The sequence below is a fragment of the Varanus komodoensis genome, unplaced genomic scaffold (assembly GCF_004798865.1).
Source record: "Varanus komodoensis strain SLA01 unplaced genomic scaffold, ASM479886v1 scaffold17, whole genome shotgun sequence".
NCBI classification, from domain to species: domain Eukaryota; kingdom Metazoa; phylum Chordata; class Lepidosauria; order Squamata; family Varanidae; genus Varanus; species Varanus komodoensis.
The window spans coordinates 3,463,659-3,483,016 of record NW_025335505.1 but is presented as its reverse complement, the minus strand read 5'-3'; the positions used below and the strand labels follow the sequence as shown (position 1 = coordinate 3,483,016).

General features: G+C 39.9%; 1 protein-coding gene across 1 annotated transcript in view; it reads left to right on the top strand.

The window, feature by feature from the left end:
* LOC123021510 (cadherin-10-like) overlaps window positions 1-16,664 on the top strand; it is a 90,174-nt gene extending 73,510 nt beyond the window's left edge. Inside the window, exons 5-10 of the mRNA XM_044426268.1 lie at window positions 2-149; window positions 4,530-4,666; window positions 8,542-8,663; window positions 12,385-12,493; window positions 13,843-14,094; window positions 16,018-16,664. Coding sequence (XP_044282203.1) covers window positions 2-149; window positions 4,530-4,666; window positions 8,542-8,663; window positions 12,385-12,493; window positions 13,843-14,094; window positions 16,018-16,511 — 1,262 coding nt within the window. The 3' untranslated portion in view covers window positions 16,512-16,664. The remainder of the gene's footprint in view (window position 1; window positions 150-4,529; window positions 4,667-8,541; window positions 8,664-12,384; window positions 12,494-13,842; window positions 14,095-16,017) is intronic.
* The last annotated feature ends 2,694 nt before the right edge of the window (window positions 16,665-19,358 follow it).

Genomic DNA, 19,358 nt, shown 5'->3' with positions numbered 1-19,358 from the left:
ACTGTGAAAATATCTGTAGAGGATGTGGATGAACCTCCCATATTCAGCAGATCCTCATACCTTTTTGAGATTCATGAAGATATCGAGGTGGGAACAATTATAGGTACTGTGATGGCCCATGATCCAGATTCTGCTGCAGGACCTATCAGGTAAAGGCCAGAACCAAAAACTTTGGCCAAGAACATCAAGGGATTGATCTCTCTGTCTAATTTCTTCAGTTGAGACTTTTGCTCTGGCTGGTGAAACAGAGAAAACAGTATATTTAAAGTACTGAGATGGAAGGGAATCATATTAAAACTTGAATTTGAGGTAAGGCTAACCAGCTTCCATTCTGGAACATATCAAACAGTAAAAGAGAACGGGATTGTTTTGTTCATATACTGACTGAGATTGTGTCAATGGAGGCTGATGGCACCTCTAAATGTGGGGCAGTGTACCAGTTCTGGGTTTCAGACTGCACAGTAAAAGTGCTACCATGATTCTGAACCTGGGTCTCAGCTCTGACATAGGAGTCACCTGCCCCACTGGAATTTTCTACCAATTATAGACTGCCTGAGGCTCACTTGAGGCAATCAGGTCAGAGTACAGTATTGTAAGGCAAGACTGTGACTTGGTACCTTTCATTTTAGTAATAAAAAGGACACTGATTTCATCCACGTGCATAGGTTAGCACTGACAGATGTAAACATTTAGATACAAATGTATTACACTGATCATCTAGCTTGTAGCTGAAGCTTCTTTCTCTCTTGATGTAATTTGAATGTGCATGATCCGACTTTATATTGGTAGTATTGTGCCCTGGGAAGGAAAGATTAAACTCCTTTACTACCATTTCCTCCTTAAAATTCTTCCAAGGGATAGGGGTTTAAAAAGAAAACAACCCGTATTAATGCCATTTTTTAAATGCTGCCCGATGGTGGGGGTTGTCAGGGAAAACAGACAGACAGAGGAGGAAAGGGTTAATTATCCCCAAAAGGAAAGTTAGAGTTGTAATATGAGTAAGAAACATGTACACTATGCAAATGTAAAGAAAAGAACAACTCATCAGTTACATGCTATACAATTAGTGTGACATGTACTTTGCCTCCCAGTTTTGGCCCACAGTGGTCCATTTTAATTGATGCACAAGGGAAGAGCTGGTAGAGTTGAAAAAGATATTCACAAATACAATAACATTGCCAGTTCTTCAACTCTGAATACAAACTTTGAAATCAGATGTACATCATTAACTCTGCATTAGAACTTTGGCTATTTGGCACATTCTTGGTTTCAGCAGACATCAGATATGACATGTCAAAAGCTGTCATCAAATGCAGCCAAAAATGAATTTTATGGCATGCCAACTAGCAAGGGCAGTCTAATAATAAAAATTATGGCATGACATCTACAAATCTGCTCTAAAGCTAAAATACCATGACATGCACTTATCAAATACTGGAATATATTGTTTTCATTACTGAAATCAAATATTAAATAGCATTTGACAGTACAGATATAAATGTTCTGTGAAAGTTTAAGGAATAATCAAATATTAAGGTAAAAGTGAATGGATCTTTGGTTCAGTTCTATGGCTTCTGTTTGTATTTACAAGCATGTTTGTTAGTTTCTCCTCCTCCACTGTCCATGTGATAGTTATGCAGCTAAGAATTAATGATATTATTTTAGCATGGTTGATTTATTATATTCTCATTTGACAATAGCATAAGCCAACTATGAGCTGAAAATGAAGGTTAATTGGATCTGCCAAGCCTTAGGAGTCTATAATGGCATAAACTCTTATCTTGTCTCTTCTGTTGTTCACTTTATATGGCGATCTCATTAATGATAGTTGTCCTGTTAACATCTGCCCAAATTGTCTAAGGATTCCATAGAATGACAAAGAATGTTTGAACAACAGTTAATAAATGCAAGAATAGATGATAGTACAAAAGTTTGACCAAAAAATCCTGGAAAAAGAACTGGACAGGTTTCATCCATAACAGAGAATAGCAGACTTTGTGCACCTACTTTTTTGACCCTGAAAGAACCCAACAATCTCTCAACTAGAGCCAGATGCAAAGCAGTGCCTCAGTGTGTAGGGTCAATTCACTGCTACACCCCAAGAGACAAACACTGGGATGACATGCATGAACGCAAATCTAAACTATTGCAGTAGAATCTAATCTTACAGTCTGATTTAGAGCTGTGAAGAAGAGATGATTGAACAACTGGAAGTTGAAGACACTTGTTGATCCTCTGCAAATTCCCTAGAAATATACAGAGCCCTGTCTGAATTTTATCCACCTCTGATTCAGAAGATGACTTTCTTCACTTTTAAATGTTTTCATGGAGCTATTATAGTTCCCTTAGGAAGAATAGGAAAACAAGAAAATCACTCAAATCCATTTTATTCCTATTTTAATAAATGCTATCAACATGTCTCATAGTATCACAACTTCTCTGGATAGTAGAGGTTCTAGCCGTTAAATAAAACAAGAATACTATGAAACCAGAATACCTAACCCATGTCTGTTTTGAATTTACCATGAAATAAAATAATAAGATCCATAAACCTTTTCCAAGGTGCATGTGCATGAAAAGTTAAATGCTGAATACAGAGTGCCTGTATTAGATAATTTGAGGCCACATGGATAGGAACAAAGATACTTCAAGGAGAGAGGTGCTATTCCAGCAAGGTTGCTAGGGCTTCTTTCTCTTGGATATACCCCAGATTAAGGAGGGAGGGAGGAAAAACAGTATTGTTTAGAAGCATTACATCCATCTGGTGTGTATACTAGAGTTATAGGTGTTCCTTTATTGAATAAAATATATTATTTATTTTATTGTACAATTTCTGTGCCACTATGTATGATAAAATCCCTAAGCAATTTCTAAATAAATATTAACATACTATTTTTAATTTAAATATAATTTAAAACTCAGTTTTAAAAACAGTATAATAATGATGATGATGATAGTAATATAACACAGAGCAGTACAACAGCAGTAAAATGGAACAGCGTGGTTAACTTAATTAGGAGCAGGGAAAGCCTGGGGAACAGGTGGTTTTTCAAGATGCATTTGAAAGATGCCAAATTTTCTAATATATATTTGAAAATGTATCAACACAGGGGTGCTTTTGTCACTGCATTTTTCAAATGGAGCCAGCTTAGCATCTGGCTTTTGTGTCAGTTCTCCTGCTCTATGTGAAATAAATTGTAGGTGAAGGGTAAGTGAAAACTATTGACTATAGTGGGAGAAAGAACTGTCCCTGCAGTTTGTTCAGTTTAGAATAATATTATCTGGGGTTTGAAGTAGGAGCAGCAGGGTGACATTACTCCTTCTAATTAAATAGTTTGAACCTATGGAGATAATAGGGCAAATTAAGGTAAATGACTATATTTTTCTGGATTGAGCTCAGAAGGAATCAAAAGTTGCTTTTTGCCTATTAAAGCACAGTAGTTGCTTATTACGGTTCTGCTTGAGCTATCTTGTGCCTGAGTGCAGAAAGACACTTGATGCAACAAACCTGTTAATATAAAAAGCAGGAATTAAATATCAATTCTCTGCAATAATGAGTATGTATATTTATAACACACAAGCCTTTCACACACAAACTTGCACATGGCTTTTCTCTATCAGCAAATAGTGTAATTACTTTTTGCCTAAACACACTTCAGTGCTCAGATAGAAAGCACAAAAGAGGCTTTTTGCATGCAGCTATTTTCTCCAGGGTGTGTGTTGTTAGAAGTTATCTTGGGGGAAAAAAGCTCAGTGATAAAAGCATGCATACAGTGCAACTCCAGTTACACATCTTGTATCAGATCAAACATGAAGCTCTCACATTCCTTTGTTTAGTCCTCTGTTTCCCAATATATTGGACTGCTTTGGGCAAGTCATCCTTCCATGAGCAGCTCTTCCTTTGCAACTGGCCATCTACGAAGCAGTGCATGGGAAAACTTGCAGCATTTGTGATATCACATCACCCTTGACACCATGGAATGGAAAGAGATGAACCTCAGGCTAATTTTGGCAGGATAACATTGAAGTGGAGGTTCTTCACCCCTCCATTCCTCCATGGAGCGCAGCATTGCCAAGTCCTACATATGAACTTACTAATGTACTGAATGCTGTTTCAGCAAAAGACTCACAGACCCGATAAGCTGGTCACCAAAAATCTTTCCTCAACCTTTGCATCTCCGCACATGTGGCTGCTTCATTCTTCATAGTAGAAATGCTCCATATTTGATGGGCGGTTTGGAAGTGTTGCTACAGCTTCCTTGACTCTGTGATCTCTTATGCAAAATGGCTTCAGGAAGTACTGGAGAAGAAGGACGTTCATGACTGGTTTCCTCTCACTGATTTCTGAAGAGTTTAGGAAAGGTAGATTTGAATAAAATGAGGTGAGAGTGATTCCAACTCCATTCTGTCACTCTATAAATGTAACATATATCTTTATGCAGAACCAGGATGCAAAGAAGATGAAAATAACATATGTGAATTAGCATATATGCCAATATGCAATTTCTTCTCTATTTGGTCACCTTTAGGTTTTCTTTGGACCGTCACACTGACCTTGACAGAATCTTCAACATACATTCTGGAAATGGATCTATTTATACTTCCAAAATGCTAGACCGGGAAATATCTCAGTGGCATAATCTTAGTGTGATAGCAGCTGAGATCAGTAAGTCAAATTTTATTTCTCTTTGTGTTTTTCCTTTGGGTCTGTGTGTGTGTGTGTTGGGGGATATTTTAGCAGTAGAAAATTCTTTTGATCTGAGTTATTCTCATCCAGCAAGGAAAGCAAGCTTCTGAACACTGGATGATATTGGATGAAGAATTGCTGTCCATATTATATGCTCTCCATACAATTCCCAGTCCATTCTACTTGTTGGGATGGATACATGCAAACCAGCCTTACTGATTCTAGGTCCCTCCAGGTGTTTTGACCTATAATGTTCACCCTCCCTGAATATCAGGCATATTGACTGGAACTGATGGAAGTTGTGTGCCAAGCCAATTGGAAGGAACCATGTTAGAGGAGGCTACCATAGACAATCAGAAATAGCATCGATTAGGTCCAGACTGAACTAGATGGACCAAGGATGGACTCAGTAAATGGGAACTGGCTAGAGCTCTATGTTAGTAGTCTCCAACTCACTGTTTTCTTCTGATCAAACAGTTAATTGCTGCAGCTGCCAGTCATCTAACAGGGGCACATGCATGAAGTCCTGTTTATTCCTGCATCTTTGCTTATATTGAGATAGATATAGAGTCCAGCAGACTCAAAAACAGGACAGGCACAGACTCCTCTGAGCAAGTGCTATGTGTGACAATACCTAGCCCCAAAACCAGTCTAGTCCTAAGAACATGCTATCATCCTCCAAAACAGAATACTCTGGGTGATCTGATATGAAAAATGCAACCAGGGAGGCCTCAAAATGAGCAGGTATTTTAATAATAAGTAGCTTCAATTACCCCAGACTGACTGGACAAAGGCCAGTTGTTCTCAAGAGGTTATGTTTCTCACTATCTCAAACAAATGCTGTCATGGAACCAATCAGAGGAGAGACAATCTGAATTTAATCTTAGGTGGGGATGCCCAAAATTTAGTATGGCACATGAATGTTTTTGAACAAGAGGGGAAAAATGACTACAGTGCTATCAGATTTAATTCACATTTAACTGAAAGTTTCCCAGAGAAGTCCCACACAGTCACATTTGACTTTAAAAGAGCAACTTCTCTAAATGAGGGAATTGGTAAAAAAAGATTTTAAAAGATGAAGTTATTAGACTTAAAATCCCTTGTAGATTACTCAAAACCTCAATATTAGAACCCAAACTAGAATGCATACGTTATGAAAAGTAGAACCAAGTCCTGGTGGTCAATAGCTAGGTTAACAAGATGTGTCAAGAAAACTTGTAGGGAGAAGAAATCTTCCATCAGAAAATGGAAGTCTTGCCCAAACAAGGGGAACAAAAGGGAGCAAAAGTTTGCACGAGGTAGATGCACACACAAAGGATTTCAAGGACCATATTTCTAATAACATCAAGTCCAGCATTAAATGATTCTATAAATACATCAGAAGCAAGAAACCAGCTTAGAGGAAGTTGGACAATTATATTAGAAGGTAATTAAGGAGTACTAAGGGAGAATAAAGAAAATCTGAATGAAGTATTTTCATCTGTCTTCACTGCAGAAAATAGAAGACAAATGTCTGTAGCATAAACTGATGTTTTCAAGAAGTGAGTCTGAGGAACTGAGGAGGACAGTAATGACAAAATATGAAATTCTCTGTCTTATTGACAAACTGAAAGTTTCTACATAATGAAGCCCTGATGGTATCCATCCTAGAGCTTGTTAAAAAAATGCTGAACTTTTTCACAAAGATGTGCAACATGTCCCTAAGACCAGTGTCTGTACCAGAGAACTGGACAATGGCCAATGTAAAACAGAAATTTACAGAAATGTTAGCTGAATATTTGTTCTGGGTACAATTCATAAGCATATAGTAACATATAAAAGGGCAAGTCCTGCTGAGAAAGAAACAACATGGCTTCCTCAATGGTAGTCCTGTCTCACTAATCTTTTAGAGTCCTTTGAGAGTTCCAATAAACATGTGGGTGGAGGTGATCCCACGGACATTGCTTTGTTGGACTTGTTTTTCTCCCTTTCTCAAAATATTAGAAACCAATGGTGTTCCATAAAGCTACTTGACAGGAGATATAGGACAGATAAAAGGAAGTAGTTCTTCACACAGTGCAATTAAACTATGATAGCCATTTCCTCAAGATGGCTTCCAATTTGCACAGCTTAAAAGGGAATTGGACAAATGCATGGAGAGTATTATCAGTGGTTACTAGTCCTGATGGCTTTATGCCTCCCCCAGAGTCTTAGGCAATATAGAAGTTTCTGTGGAACTTGGCCTTCTGCGTGCTATTGGATTCATGTTCTGCTCATAAGATCCCATGGGCAATGGGTTGGCCACCATGCCAACAGAATGCTGGATTAATTGAACCCTTGTTCTGATCCAGCATGCCTCTTCTCGTGTTATACAATTAAAAAACCAATCCTGACCGTTTCTGCAGAATTCTGATTCAACTCTTTCATAAAAAGGAGGCAATTAGTAAATAGAAATCACTTCTTCCATTAGTTATTGCCTAACTTCATGCAATTATAGAGCTTCATTTATCTCCATTCCTACCACTGCAAAAAGGTTCAACAGAATTATGTGCCTATAAATCCAATCATTGTGAAGTGGGAGTATAGAAGTGGTAAGACAAATCTATGTCACTAGTGAGTATAACTACAATACACATAAAATGGCTATTTTTGCAAAGTGCAATCATTGTGGAAGTTCTTCTGCAGAGGTACAAATGAAAAGGGGAATTCTCATGGTTGTGCTCTTGAACAGCTCAGAGGCACTTTGACAGGGCTAATGATGAGAGTTCTCAGTATATCATACCCAAAATACCTAAAGAGAAAGCCATTCTGGACCCAATAAATCCACAACAAGGAGGAAATTATGGAATTTAAGATCCCAAATGATCACAGTTAAGTGTTACCTGTGTAAACTACTGTTCACCACTTAGGCCTAAACTACTGTAGCAAAGGAAGACGTGGAAATAATTACTGACTTAATGACAGCAAGCAATCTGTCTTCAATTGTTCATTGAAAATGAAAGAGCCTTCCACTTATCTCAGAATACTTTTAAGTATAGGTTTTAAGTCTGGGTTTCCTAATTTAACCATTAACTTAATCAAGATCTTATAAATTGGAGAAGATTATCAACTAGTCAATCACTTCCTTAGTCAAAAATGGCAAATTCAATAGTAAGATACTATGACAATCTCTATTTTATTTAATATGGGTTGGTATTTATTTCTGGTATGTTACACTTCTTGATAAATATTAATACATAAAGGAGTGCAAATCAGCCCTATCACAAGTATGAGGATTTTCACAGGACTGGGTGTGATCAGCTACTGAAAATTCGTTGGAAGAGAATAGTTGCACTTGAGGTGACTGGCCCCCACCAGTGGCCCTTGAGCCTTACAGTGAAGGACTTTGGTTTAAGATCAAGAAGCAAGAGCAGTGTGTGTTTCATCACAGCAGTGAAGATCAGAGCCATACCAGAGAAGTTCGCATTGTCTCTGCTTCCCATGCCAGCACTGTGCCTGTGAAGTAGAGAGAAAATGGTGGTTAGGTTGTGGCTAAGATCTGCAGTGTTACTAGAGCATTTGATAGAGCACTATGTGTTGCACCGTCAGAAGTGGGACTAAAGATGAGGGCTGAATTGACCACTAAGGCCTAAACTTCCTCTGAAAAAGCATTGCTGATATGGTCTTGGTCCACCTAGATATACCCCTCACAATTTCTATGGATTGGTTGCAGAAACCAAACTTTTCCGTATTTGGCAGAAATTTATTTGATGAAGCTGGTTTGCTTTACAAGAAAGGAACAGCATATGTGATAGCTGGGCCTTGTTAGCTCCAGTGGTATAGAAAAAAGGAAACCCGTTTTTACATGAGACAGCTGATTTCAACTATTTTGACAGACAACCCCAAAGAGATGACTCGTGTTTCCGTTTATGTCCGAATCTTGGATGTGAACGACAATGCGCCACAGTTTGCAGTGTTCTATGATACATTTGTGTGTGAAAATGCAAGAGCTGGCCAAGTAAGTCATTTATGCAAATGCTGTTTGTTTGTTTTTATTATGGAACAGACACCAAAGTCATTTGTTTACAACTGTATGTCTCTTAAGAGGGAAAGATGACTTGTGAGAGCGGCTTGGGAAATGCAACATCAGAAGGGTGGAAATGGCTGCCAGCAAATCAGAAGACTTGCGCAGCTTCTGTGCTTCCCAGCTACATCAACATGTTAATTACAAAATGGCTTTCTGTAGATCTACAAAGGGAACTTTGAAATTAAGACTTCAGTCTTTCCCCCTCCCTTCCCACAACATTTATCTGTGTTTGTTTCATCCAATACCTCTTAAAAGACAATCTCTTCATTGCATTCAGTGCTGCCTTTATGGAAAGAAAGACATGATGTTACAAATGGTAATTTGTAATCAAATTTAATTTTCTTTTTAAAAAACCTTTTTCTGCAGAAGAGATTGTACTCTGAGTTTGACACAGTTGGGGTCCCAAAATGTCACAGTCAGTGTTCTATTTTTATGCAAATGTCAGTTTTATCTCAAAAGGATTTCTATAAGCAAATCACACAAAAGCACAGAAGTTCTCAGTATCAGAAGGGCAAACATTTGTTTTGCTTTACCTCTTTAAGAGATGCTATGAACTGTACTTTGATCACTGTGACAGTATTATGCCACCAAGAGTCACAAAGCCCTACCAACTATTAGGGCTTGATGGAACTATTGTTGTGTCTCTGAGAACAGAAGCTTCTGTACAGGGCAAGCTTCAGGTTGGGAGAAGCAGGTTGGAAACATGGGGCAGATTAACCCTTTCACTCTTGTTTCCTATTCAGAATAGCCCATTTCCCCAAGTAAATATTTCACCTCCAAAGGGAGAAAATTCAGTTTAGCAGGTTAATTCTGAGTAAACAAATGGAGAGAAGGTAAAACACCAGCCCTTTATTAGCAAAAATAGGAGATGACCCATGAAATTCCATCATAATTTTCTGCAGCCCTTTTTTTAAAGAATCAGCAGGCAGAATAATGTGGGGTTGCATTTGCATGTCCTGTGTCAGTGTGGGGGCAGAGGGTAGCCCAATGAAAGCTTTACAGCCAATGTGGCCTTGTGTTTGGAGTGCTGGACTGGGACGGGGTCGGGGGGCATCCATGTTCTGGTCTCCCTTCAACCACCAATCTCACTGAGGGACAGAATTATTGTGAGGATGAAATCGAGAAAAGGGGAAGGATTCTGTAAGCTGCTTGGGGTTCCTTGCAGAAGAGAAAGGTGAGCTCCAAATACAATGAATACATTAAAAATAAATACAATTTGGAGCTGTATCACTGTATAGAGGGTGCTGTTATCTAAGGCTGAGCTAAAGGTCTTTCAACAGAATTGTAACCTCAAATTCCTCAGGGAGAGAAGGGAAGTTGATGGATCTCCTGCTACTGCCCTGAGTTTTCTGCAGGGGTCATGGTAAAGGTACACAGAGCTTAGCATCACCCAGCGAGGGCATGCTGCCAAAAGCCTCCTGGAGATGCTCTCCCTCTTAAAGATTGCAAGCTGTTTGTTCACCTGTCCCTGGTTCTGACCCAAGTAACAGTTGTGGTGAGGAGGTGGAGCAACAGGTTCCACTGCCAATGTGCTCACCTGTTCTCTACCTGCCACGAGTTGAAGTGCTACCACTCATGTGGAAGAGGACGAGAAGCAACACCAGCTGGTAGAAAGGACGGTGAGACTCACAGAAGAGGGGACATTGAGACCTGAAAAACCTGGCATGGGTTTCCTGTCCATGGCTATGAGCAAACACCTTTCTGGTCCCTCTATCCCCAACTTGCCAAAAGAACATGAGGCAGAGTTAGGAGAAGAAGCACTGCTATCACCAAAAGCTGTCAAGATGGAGCAATGTGATATAGTAGCAATGTTGGGAGCTGATCCTTTCCTCTTTCCTTCTGGTTTCCAACCTGATTTTTTTCCAGTTTGCACTGGAAACACATTTTGGTTGCCCCGTATTTAGTTTTGAAGTTGTAAACTCTGCTCGACAAACATGTTAAGGCTGTTTCAAGCATCAGGGTAAGCAGGAGCAGGAGGCAAGATGCACAGCAATGCTGAAAGGCCTGCCTTCCAGTAGATTCATGATTAAATTGCATTTAAGAGTATCTGTTGTAGTTATTTTTTAAATAATGGTATTTCTGTCATTGAATCACATTTTTTTAAAAAGCAAAAGTAAATAAATCTTTGAAATTAGTGCCACAGTCATTTATTATTAACACAGAAACAGAATTTGCCTGAAATTAAAGTTATAAGTGCAAGTGGTCCTTGATGCACATACAGGGAAACCCACTGAGTACAGGAAATTTCCAAAACAAAGGAGCACATTCTTTATTCCTAATTATTATTTTTTGTGCCATTACTCAGCCAAAAAGGATCCCTAAGCAGCTTACATTTAAGAGATCAGCCTTTGCCTGAAGGTTTACAAACTAAAAAAGATGTGGCACAGGAGAAAAAAAAATGTATGGGAAAGGGAGGGGAGGGGAGGGAACAGACTCTTGCAGCAGGTCTGGTAGAATAGTTCTGCATCCCCTCTCATTTCCCTCTGTACATCAAGATAGGCTGCAATCCTATATCCACTTACCAGGGAGTGAGTTCCAGTGGACTTCATGGGACTTACTTCTAAGTAGATATGCATAGGATTGCTCTACTAGGCCATTTTGGGAAAGCGTTTAATTTAATGACAAAAACGGATTTTAGTGTGGCACTTCCTGTACAAATGTCCACAAAGTATTGGAATACTGGATACAGAAATTTTGCTTAAGTGTCCATAACATATACAATTTTAAAGTATATATAGAGGAGAAAGGTGAATGTTTCCTCTTTTTAATCTTTAATCTTTAAATCTTTAATCCACTAATGTATAGTGGATTCTCTGGATCCTCTGAATGCAAAATGAACCTCCTATGAAATTTATGCTCGTATGACCTCTCTAGTAGGTGTACTCTCTAGTAAGTCTCTAGTAGGTGGGAGAGAGAATAAGCTGTGGAGGAACAGCAGCCAGAGCAAAGCTCAGCTTTTTATGTCTTTACATCACTTCTCTCACCACATTTGGTGCCTTAGAACCACACTAGATGGCATATTGGTCATCCTGATGATAGTTGGATTCCGAAGCAACTGGATGGCACCATACTGGAGAAGGCTGGTCTAGCATTATGTCTGCATGAGGCTGGTATGAAAGCAGCAGAGGCTTGGGCAACCAGAGCCCTTTCATCGCCTCAGCCGCTCCCTACAAATCCCCACTGTCTTATCTTGTGCACAGGAGGAACTGAGGTACAACATGTGAGTGAGCTGAGAGTGGCTCAAATTCCTCTTGCTCTTCAGAGTGTGGAAGAGGGGCATGCATGTATGCTAGAAAGCTCCTTGCCTCTGCCTCAGTTTGCAAGCAAGCACCTGAGGTACTGAACAGTATGCATATGGAGGTGGGTTGTCTCTAGCGACGGGCCGAACGGAAAACTTCTGGAGGAAGTTTTGATGCCTGGGCCTGACCATGGCTGACTATAGCATCTTGGTGAAATACGGAAGACGAAACACCTCACCATAAATGATATTGTGTCCATTTGGCATCTCCTTGTTGTTCACTGGAGACGATGTGTGTCACTATGAACACAGGAATAAATTTTGCAATTGCCCTTGAGATCACTCACATCTCTCGGAGCAATGAGATAATCATGCCACAAATGTCAGCTGGTTTTTCTTTGTCCCTCTCTGTAGCTAATACAAACCATAAGTGCAGTTGATAAAGATGATCCCCTTGGAGGACAAAAATTTTTCTTCAGCTTAGCTGCTGTTAACCCAAACTTCACAGTCCAGGACAATGAAGGTATGATGCATGGACAGCTCAGGATGTGTGATGTTGATTTCTATATGTACATTACTGTTTATTTTCATTGTGTTAAGTAGCTGGGCAGCTGGAATCTGAAAGCCAGCACAGAAATCATGAAAAGAAACAAGTGTTTGAACACTGGGTTGCAAAGCCTGAGATGTGTGGACTGAAAGGGAATGTTTGAAGCTTTTCCAGTTGATGGAATCACTCAGCAGGGATCATAATGAAACTAAGCCTTCTAACATTTTGAGATGTCATTGAGAAAGTCAAGGTTCCTGTTTGTTTCTCAGTCTGCAAGACCCTTTGTAGTAACCAGTAACCTATGTGAATCATAGGAAGGTAAGATCTGCCTGGCTAGACTGGTCCATCTACTAAAGCATTCTGTTGCCAACAGAGGAAAGCTAGATATCTCTAGGAAATGCACAAGTCAGAGGTCAATGCAGAAGGTCTCCTTAGCTGTTTTTCCTCAGCTTATGATTATCAGAGATAAGAAGGGCGCATTTAGTCAGCATAGATCAGGGTGGGAAACTTATGGTATGTCAGATATTAGACGGTGCATCCTATCAGTCCTAACCAGCAACATGAATAGTTGAGGAGTTGCTGTCCAATATCTGGAGGACCATAAGTTGCCCAGCACTGGCATAATAAATAGTCCTCCTGGCTTTATAATCAACTAGACCAACACCATTCTGGGGCTGCTATTTGGCAAGTGCAAAGAAATGGGAGACCTAATCATGGATCTTTGTCATCAGTTTAATTTGGCCCAGAAAGGGGTACACTATGCTGGTTTAACTAAGCTCTTTTCCCTGCACTTAGTTTTAAGGTACTGTGGCCGCATAGTACTACACATACTACAACATTGGCAGCCAGCAATTGATAGGACATGCAATTGCTCCTTGATGAAACAAAATGATTTGTTCAGAATCAGATGGCGAAAGACAGGACAGGGTTTGGTGGGTTTGCATGTTTGGTGGGCTTCCGTGCTTACTTAAATGAGGAATGCCAAAACTGACTTCATCCATGGATTTTCTTCTTCATTTCAGTCAAGGTTGGGAAAAGAGTACTTTTCCAAATGTTTTAGAAATCAGTTTCTAGCATTCTTGATCATTGGCCATGCTGGTGAGGGCATCTGGAAGTGGAGATCAAACCATCTGGAGATCTACCTACTCCCAACCTACCCCCAAAGTGCACTTGTGGGTGGGGGTTGCAGAACCTCCCTAAAGTGGTTGTCAGGTATTAAGCTGCAGATGTAATTTAGTAGAATTTCTAGTTAAGTTCTATGCTATATTTATACTGCATATATATAGTTTGGTTTATAATGTTTGTATTGTTTATGACTGGTCTAGACAACACCGCTCGGATTCTGACGAGAAGGAATGGCTTTAGTCGACATGAAATAAGTACCTATCTTCTACCGGTGGTAATATCAGACAACGACTACCCCATCCAAAGTAGCACAGGGACACTGACGATCAGGGTGTGTGCTTGTGACAGCCGGGGGAACATGCAGTCCTGCAACGCTGAAGCCTTACTCCTTCCAGCAGGACTCAGCACAGGGGCACTCATTGCCATTCTGCTCTGCATCATCATTCTGCTAGGTAAGCTGCAGGGGAACCCCTACTTGCTAAATGGAATGACCCAGTAGATACTACACTGGACACAATTAGATTCTGCCAGGTTGCTTTCTGTACTCATTTATTGATTCATTTTTACAAACATAGCTCCTTTTGATGCTGTTGCTTCCTATTGCAATCCAAATGTCATCCAGGTGATCGAGTCAGGACGCCATGTGTCATTGACATCGAGTTATAGTGCAATATTATTTTGGTAACTAACCTATACAGATGCTGCCAATGAACTTGCTTCAGTACAATTTGGTTACAAGTTGTAACAGGGGGAACTAGTGAAAAAATACCACAGGAGTGTCAGGTATTTATATCATCATGGAAACTGTATATATGTCTTTCAATTCTTCCTGGAACTTGCCAGAACATTACTGGCCTTAATTCAGTTTTACAGAAGGCCCTTGATAGACTGCAACTTTCCTGGTTCTACCCTCCCCTGAAAAAGACCATCACATGCATACCCCTCCATCACATTACTATCAAGTGTGCCTCCCTCAAATTCCCATGAATGATTTGCACTAATGTTTCATGGGCATCAAGTCTTCACATGATTCCTACACCACCTCATTTTTACGAGAGGAACCATTTAGGTAAAATAACATCTGAAAAAAGAACTGAAAACCTGCTACACCAGAGAAAATTACAGTCTTGCAAAACTGTATAATTAAATGTGCGTATGGAGGTGTTCATGTACTGAAGTCACAAAGAGTGAATGGGATGTTCTGTTCCTTCTACTTCCCCTCTTCTTTTCACTGAAATACTTTAAAAAGAAATGCACCATCCCAAATAAAAATCTGGAATGTTTTAGCATATATACGTACCCTTCTAATGCAGTCTACAATGGAAATGTGAAAACAAGTGAAAACAGGACTCCCCGAATAGGGGTAGTAGGAACATTTAAAAGTATTGTTACTGCAGAATTTCAATTTGTCACTTCGTTCCTCCAATGGAGCATAGTTCCTTATTCAATAAGTAGATTTAACAGAAATTGTATGGGAGTACAGATGGCAAGAAATAGCTGCCAGAGTTTGAAATCATTAACACATACTTTCAGAAGCAAAACAAGCAAAGGAAGCATTAGTTCATCATCACAGTGCTTAGGTGAGTTGTTTAAAAAACAGTGCTTAGGTGAGTTGTTTTCAGCATTTGGTCAGAACATACTTTTGGTAGCATCAAAGCAAACAAAAGGAACTACTTTTATATAATGCATCATTATGTCATAAAGTCTGCCATGCAAAGAAGTGGGGATGGTCACTTCCTTTGATGGCTTTACAAATGGATACGTCATGGTGGGGGTGGGATCAACAGCTCGTAATGCAGCTGAGCAAAACTTGCACATTCTGATACCAAGTACTTTCCATGCTGGAGATGAGCAGCAAACATTGGCCATTGCAGCCATGCTATCACTGTGATTTCTAGGACGGTGTTGGGGAACCTCTGGACTCCCTAGTTGCTCTGATTTCAGTCGATTCAATGGGAATATGGGATTTCCCCTGGCACCTCAGTGCTGCATGGAGAGTTTTTAAAAGCCGCTGCTGGGGCTTGTTTGAGGCACCCTGTTATGGCCAGAGTTATGACTTGTCCCCTTGCAGGAGTTGTCATAGTAGATTTATTGCAATGTTTATACATTTATATATATGGTTCAGTAGTCATATAGAATATTTGGTTAAATCAGCTGGATAGGAAGCCATGTTCATCCAAGAGCATCACAAAAAAGAACCTAACTGAAATCATGTATTGAGGTGCAAAAGCAAAAAGTGCATTTACTTATTGTTAATGTTAATATACTGCTGTGATTTGCTAAGGAGCTTGCAAAATGGTGTAGGTTATGTGTGTACAATAACCAAGTTTGCAAAGTGTGACTCTTAGCTAATTCTGTTCTTTCTTTTTTCCAAGTTATAGTGGTATTATTTGCTGCTCTAAAGAGGCAGCGAAAGAAAGAGCCTCTGATCTTGTCTAAAGAGGACATCAGAGACAACATTGTGAGTTATAATGATGAAGGTGGTGGAGAGGAAGACACACAGGCCTTTGATATCGGCACGCTGAGGAACCCTGCAGCTATTGAAGATAAAAAGCTCCGCCGAGATATTATACCAGAAACATTATTTGTACCACGGAGGACTCCTCGTGCTCCAGATAATACAGATGTCCGAGACTTCATTAACCAAAGGTTAAAAGAGCACGATAATGACCCCTCTGCACCACCATATGACTCTCTGGCAACCTACGCCTATGAAGGAAATGATTCTATAGCCGAATCTCTGAGTTCTTTAGAGTCTGGCACTACTGAGGGGGACCAAAACTATGATTACCTCAAGGAATGGGGTCCTCGGTTTAATAAGCTTGCCGAGATGTATGGTGGAGGTGAAAGTGATAAAGACGCTTCCTAACCTACAGTAGAAAATGCATTTTTTGTTTATTTGAGAGGAAGTAACTTTACAGACACCTTCTCCACATGACAATATTTGATGTTCAGGAACATTCTCCTGCCACTCCGCACAATGGGTTTTTTCTTCTCCTTCTTCGTCTTTGTTTTGTTTTTGAATTTGCTCATTAATGTCCTTTGTTCTTTCTTGTAGAATGTCACATGAAATATATACAGCATTTTATTCAACCCCTTTCCAAAAGCCAAAGCTATCAAAATTCAGTGTCATCCATTTTATGAAATAAAAGGATGCGCTCTGTTTGAGCAGGTTTATGATCTCTCGAGCAATCCTAGGTACAAGGAGCTTCTGTTAAACATATGTTCAGCACTGGCAAGTGCCGCTTTTAAATGACCCAGCCCACACTCTGTAAAGGGCCATGCATGCACACTCCACATGCACTCCCACATTGTCCTTGAAATGTGTTTCTTTTTCAGAAACTGCCCACCCGGGACTCCCATATAGAGTATTCAGCTATTCCATAGAGACAGCACTCTTACCAGTATCTACATACCTATCAAACAGAGGCCTTTTCCCCACTTTTCCTTTACACAAATGACTCCTCTGAAAAACAGCCAGGTGCTCAAAACTGATCAGATTTTCCAATAAATGCACTGAATTTTGGTATAAATGAAAATTTCAACAGCTGCTCTAGTTTGGGGTGGGATGAGGTGTGCTACTGGTACAGGAACTGCAAAAGAATACAAATACAGGCACAGAACAACTGTGTACTTTCTCTTGGTTCATAGCTCAAGAGTGAAAGAAAGAAAAAAGACAGAAAGAAAGCAGTGTCCCTTTTCTGTACATTTAGAAATAAAAGCCCTGGAAATGTACACGTGGTGTTAATGTGATATGCAGCTGGCTTAAAATCCACAAAGAACAACAAACTTTGTGCAACTTCATTTCATCAGATTCTATCTGCCAATGTTTTATATTTATATTTTTGTATTTATTTTTAAGAAATAAACCAGTTTTATAACGATATTGCTTCCTGTATGCTCCATAAAGTGAAAGGGATACATTGCCAGTTTATCAGTGCAACAATATGTATGTATCCTTGAAAGTAGCCCTCATTTAGCTCAGAGAAATCTGTGCAAGGACTGTAAATAGAATTGTAGTATTGTATCCCACATTAATTCCCATAGCCTATGGGCTATGGGGCAGTACATAAATGTAATGAATAATTTAATGTAATAAATTTCAGTAGGTCCACTGTAAGTAGAACTAACATTAGATTGACTGAAACCTTTTCTCCACTTAAGTTTAAGTCCCATTGAATGAATGAGACTTACTTCTGAGCAGACATTATGGGATTAACGGTTCAACATCTAAACATTTTCAGAGCTGGCTACCAAAATTGCCAAAATATATTTAGACATATCTGTAAAGCAACAGCGCGGGACATCCCTATGTGTTCCTATGAATTTAGAAATTTGCAACTTGATACGTAAAGCTTGGCAATGATTACTGGGAATGAACATACGTGAATTCTATCATTCTGTATCATAGATAAACCCTATCTAGAATTCAATAATGTCTGTCTGAAAAAGGTGCCTTCCCCATACAATGTATTTATAAATTAGGGATCATGTGGCCAGTGTGGCAGAGTGGACTGAGCCCCGGACTGAGAACCAGAAGATCTGGTTTCTAGCCCCACTCAGCCCTGAAACATGCCGGCTGACTTCAGGCCTGTCCCAGACTTTCAGAGTGGCCTACTTCACAGGGTGTTGTAATGAGGACAAATGGAGAGAAGAAAATTGTAAGCTGCCCTGGGTTATTTGCAAGATGAGGAAAGGCAGGCTATAAATGTGATGTAATGATAACAACACACACAGAAAGGGAGAGCTAACATTGCAGTCCTATCTGTGTCTATTCAGAAGTAAATCACACTGAGTTCAAAGGGACTTACCCCAGAGTTGATAGGGATACAGGATTTCATTGAAAGGCAATCACTGATCTGATTCCTGACCATATTTCCTTGGAATAGTCATGCTTTGCAAAGCTTTCCTACAGCAATTCTCAGGTGGGTGTCATGGGAATTTGGTCTCATGAATGCCCGGGGTGGGGGTCTTGCATCATCTAATCAATAGGAGAATGGACCATATCCAGTTGTGAGTGACAGCAGGATTTCTGCTGCTCAGCTGTTAAATGAGCAGACAGTGGCAAGGCAGCCCCTTCCATATTTTCCTGAACAGCTGCTGGGTAAGGTTAGTCCAAACTGATTGAAAGCAAGCTGCCCTGAATGCAGTGGTGAGAACAATAGGGGGAAAGGGCACTGTCAACCCACCTATGCTTTAATGAGGCAAATGGAAATACTGCTTTTCTGAACATGTGAGATATTTGGTAGTTCTGAGTTAAGAAAAGTTTAACAAATGAATGCATAATTTTAAAGGCTTCAGGCTGTACCTGGATTTTAAATAAGTTATGCTAACTTTGGAAGATAAGCATAATCATGCCCTTGCCACATCAGGCCTTATTCTCCCTGGCCTTCCCCATGATATAACTTCACTCTTGCCTGCTTTACAGCAGCACTGCATACATGACCCAGCAAGCTAAACTCAACCCAGCATCACTGTACTGGGATCTCCTAGGTGCTCAGAAACCACCACTGGTAGTTCCAAGGAGCAGGGGGAAAAGATTTATCTGTGTATTTGAAGGCTTTATTTAGCTTTTTGTAGGCTTGTCTTATTTTAATCATTTTAATTCATAAGTGCCCTTGCTTGCAACATTAATTCCCTCACACCTTCATGTAGAGTCCGCATACTGCCTTTTTCATTCCAGTGGAGTGGCTCCACTTTCCCTGCCAAGAAAACA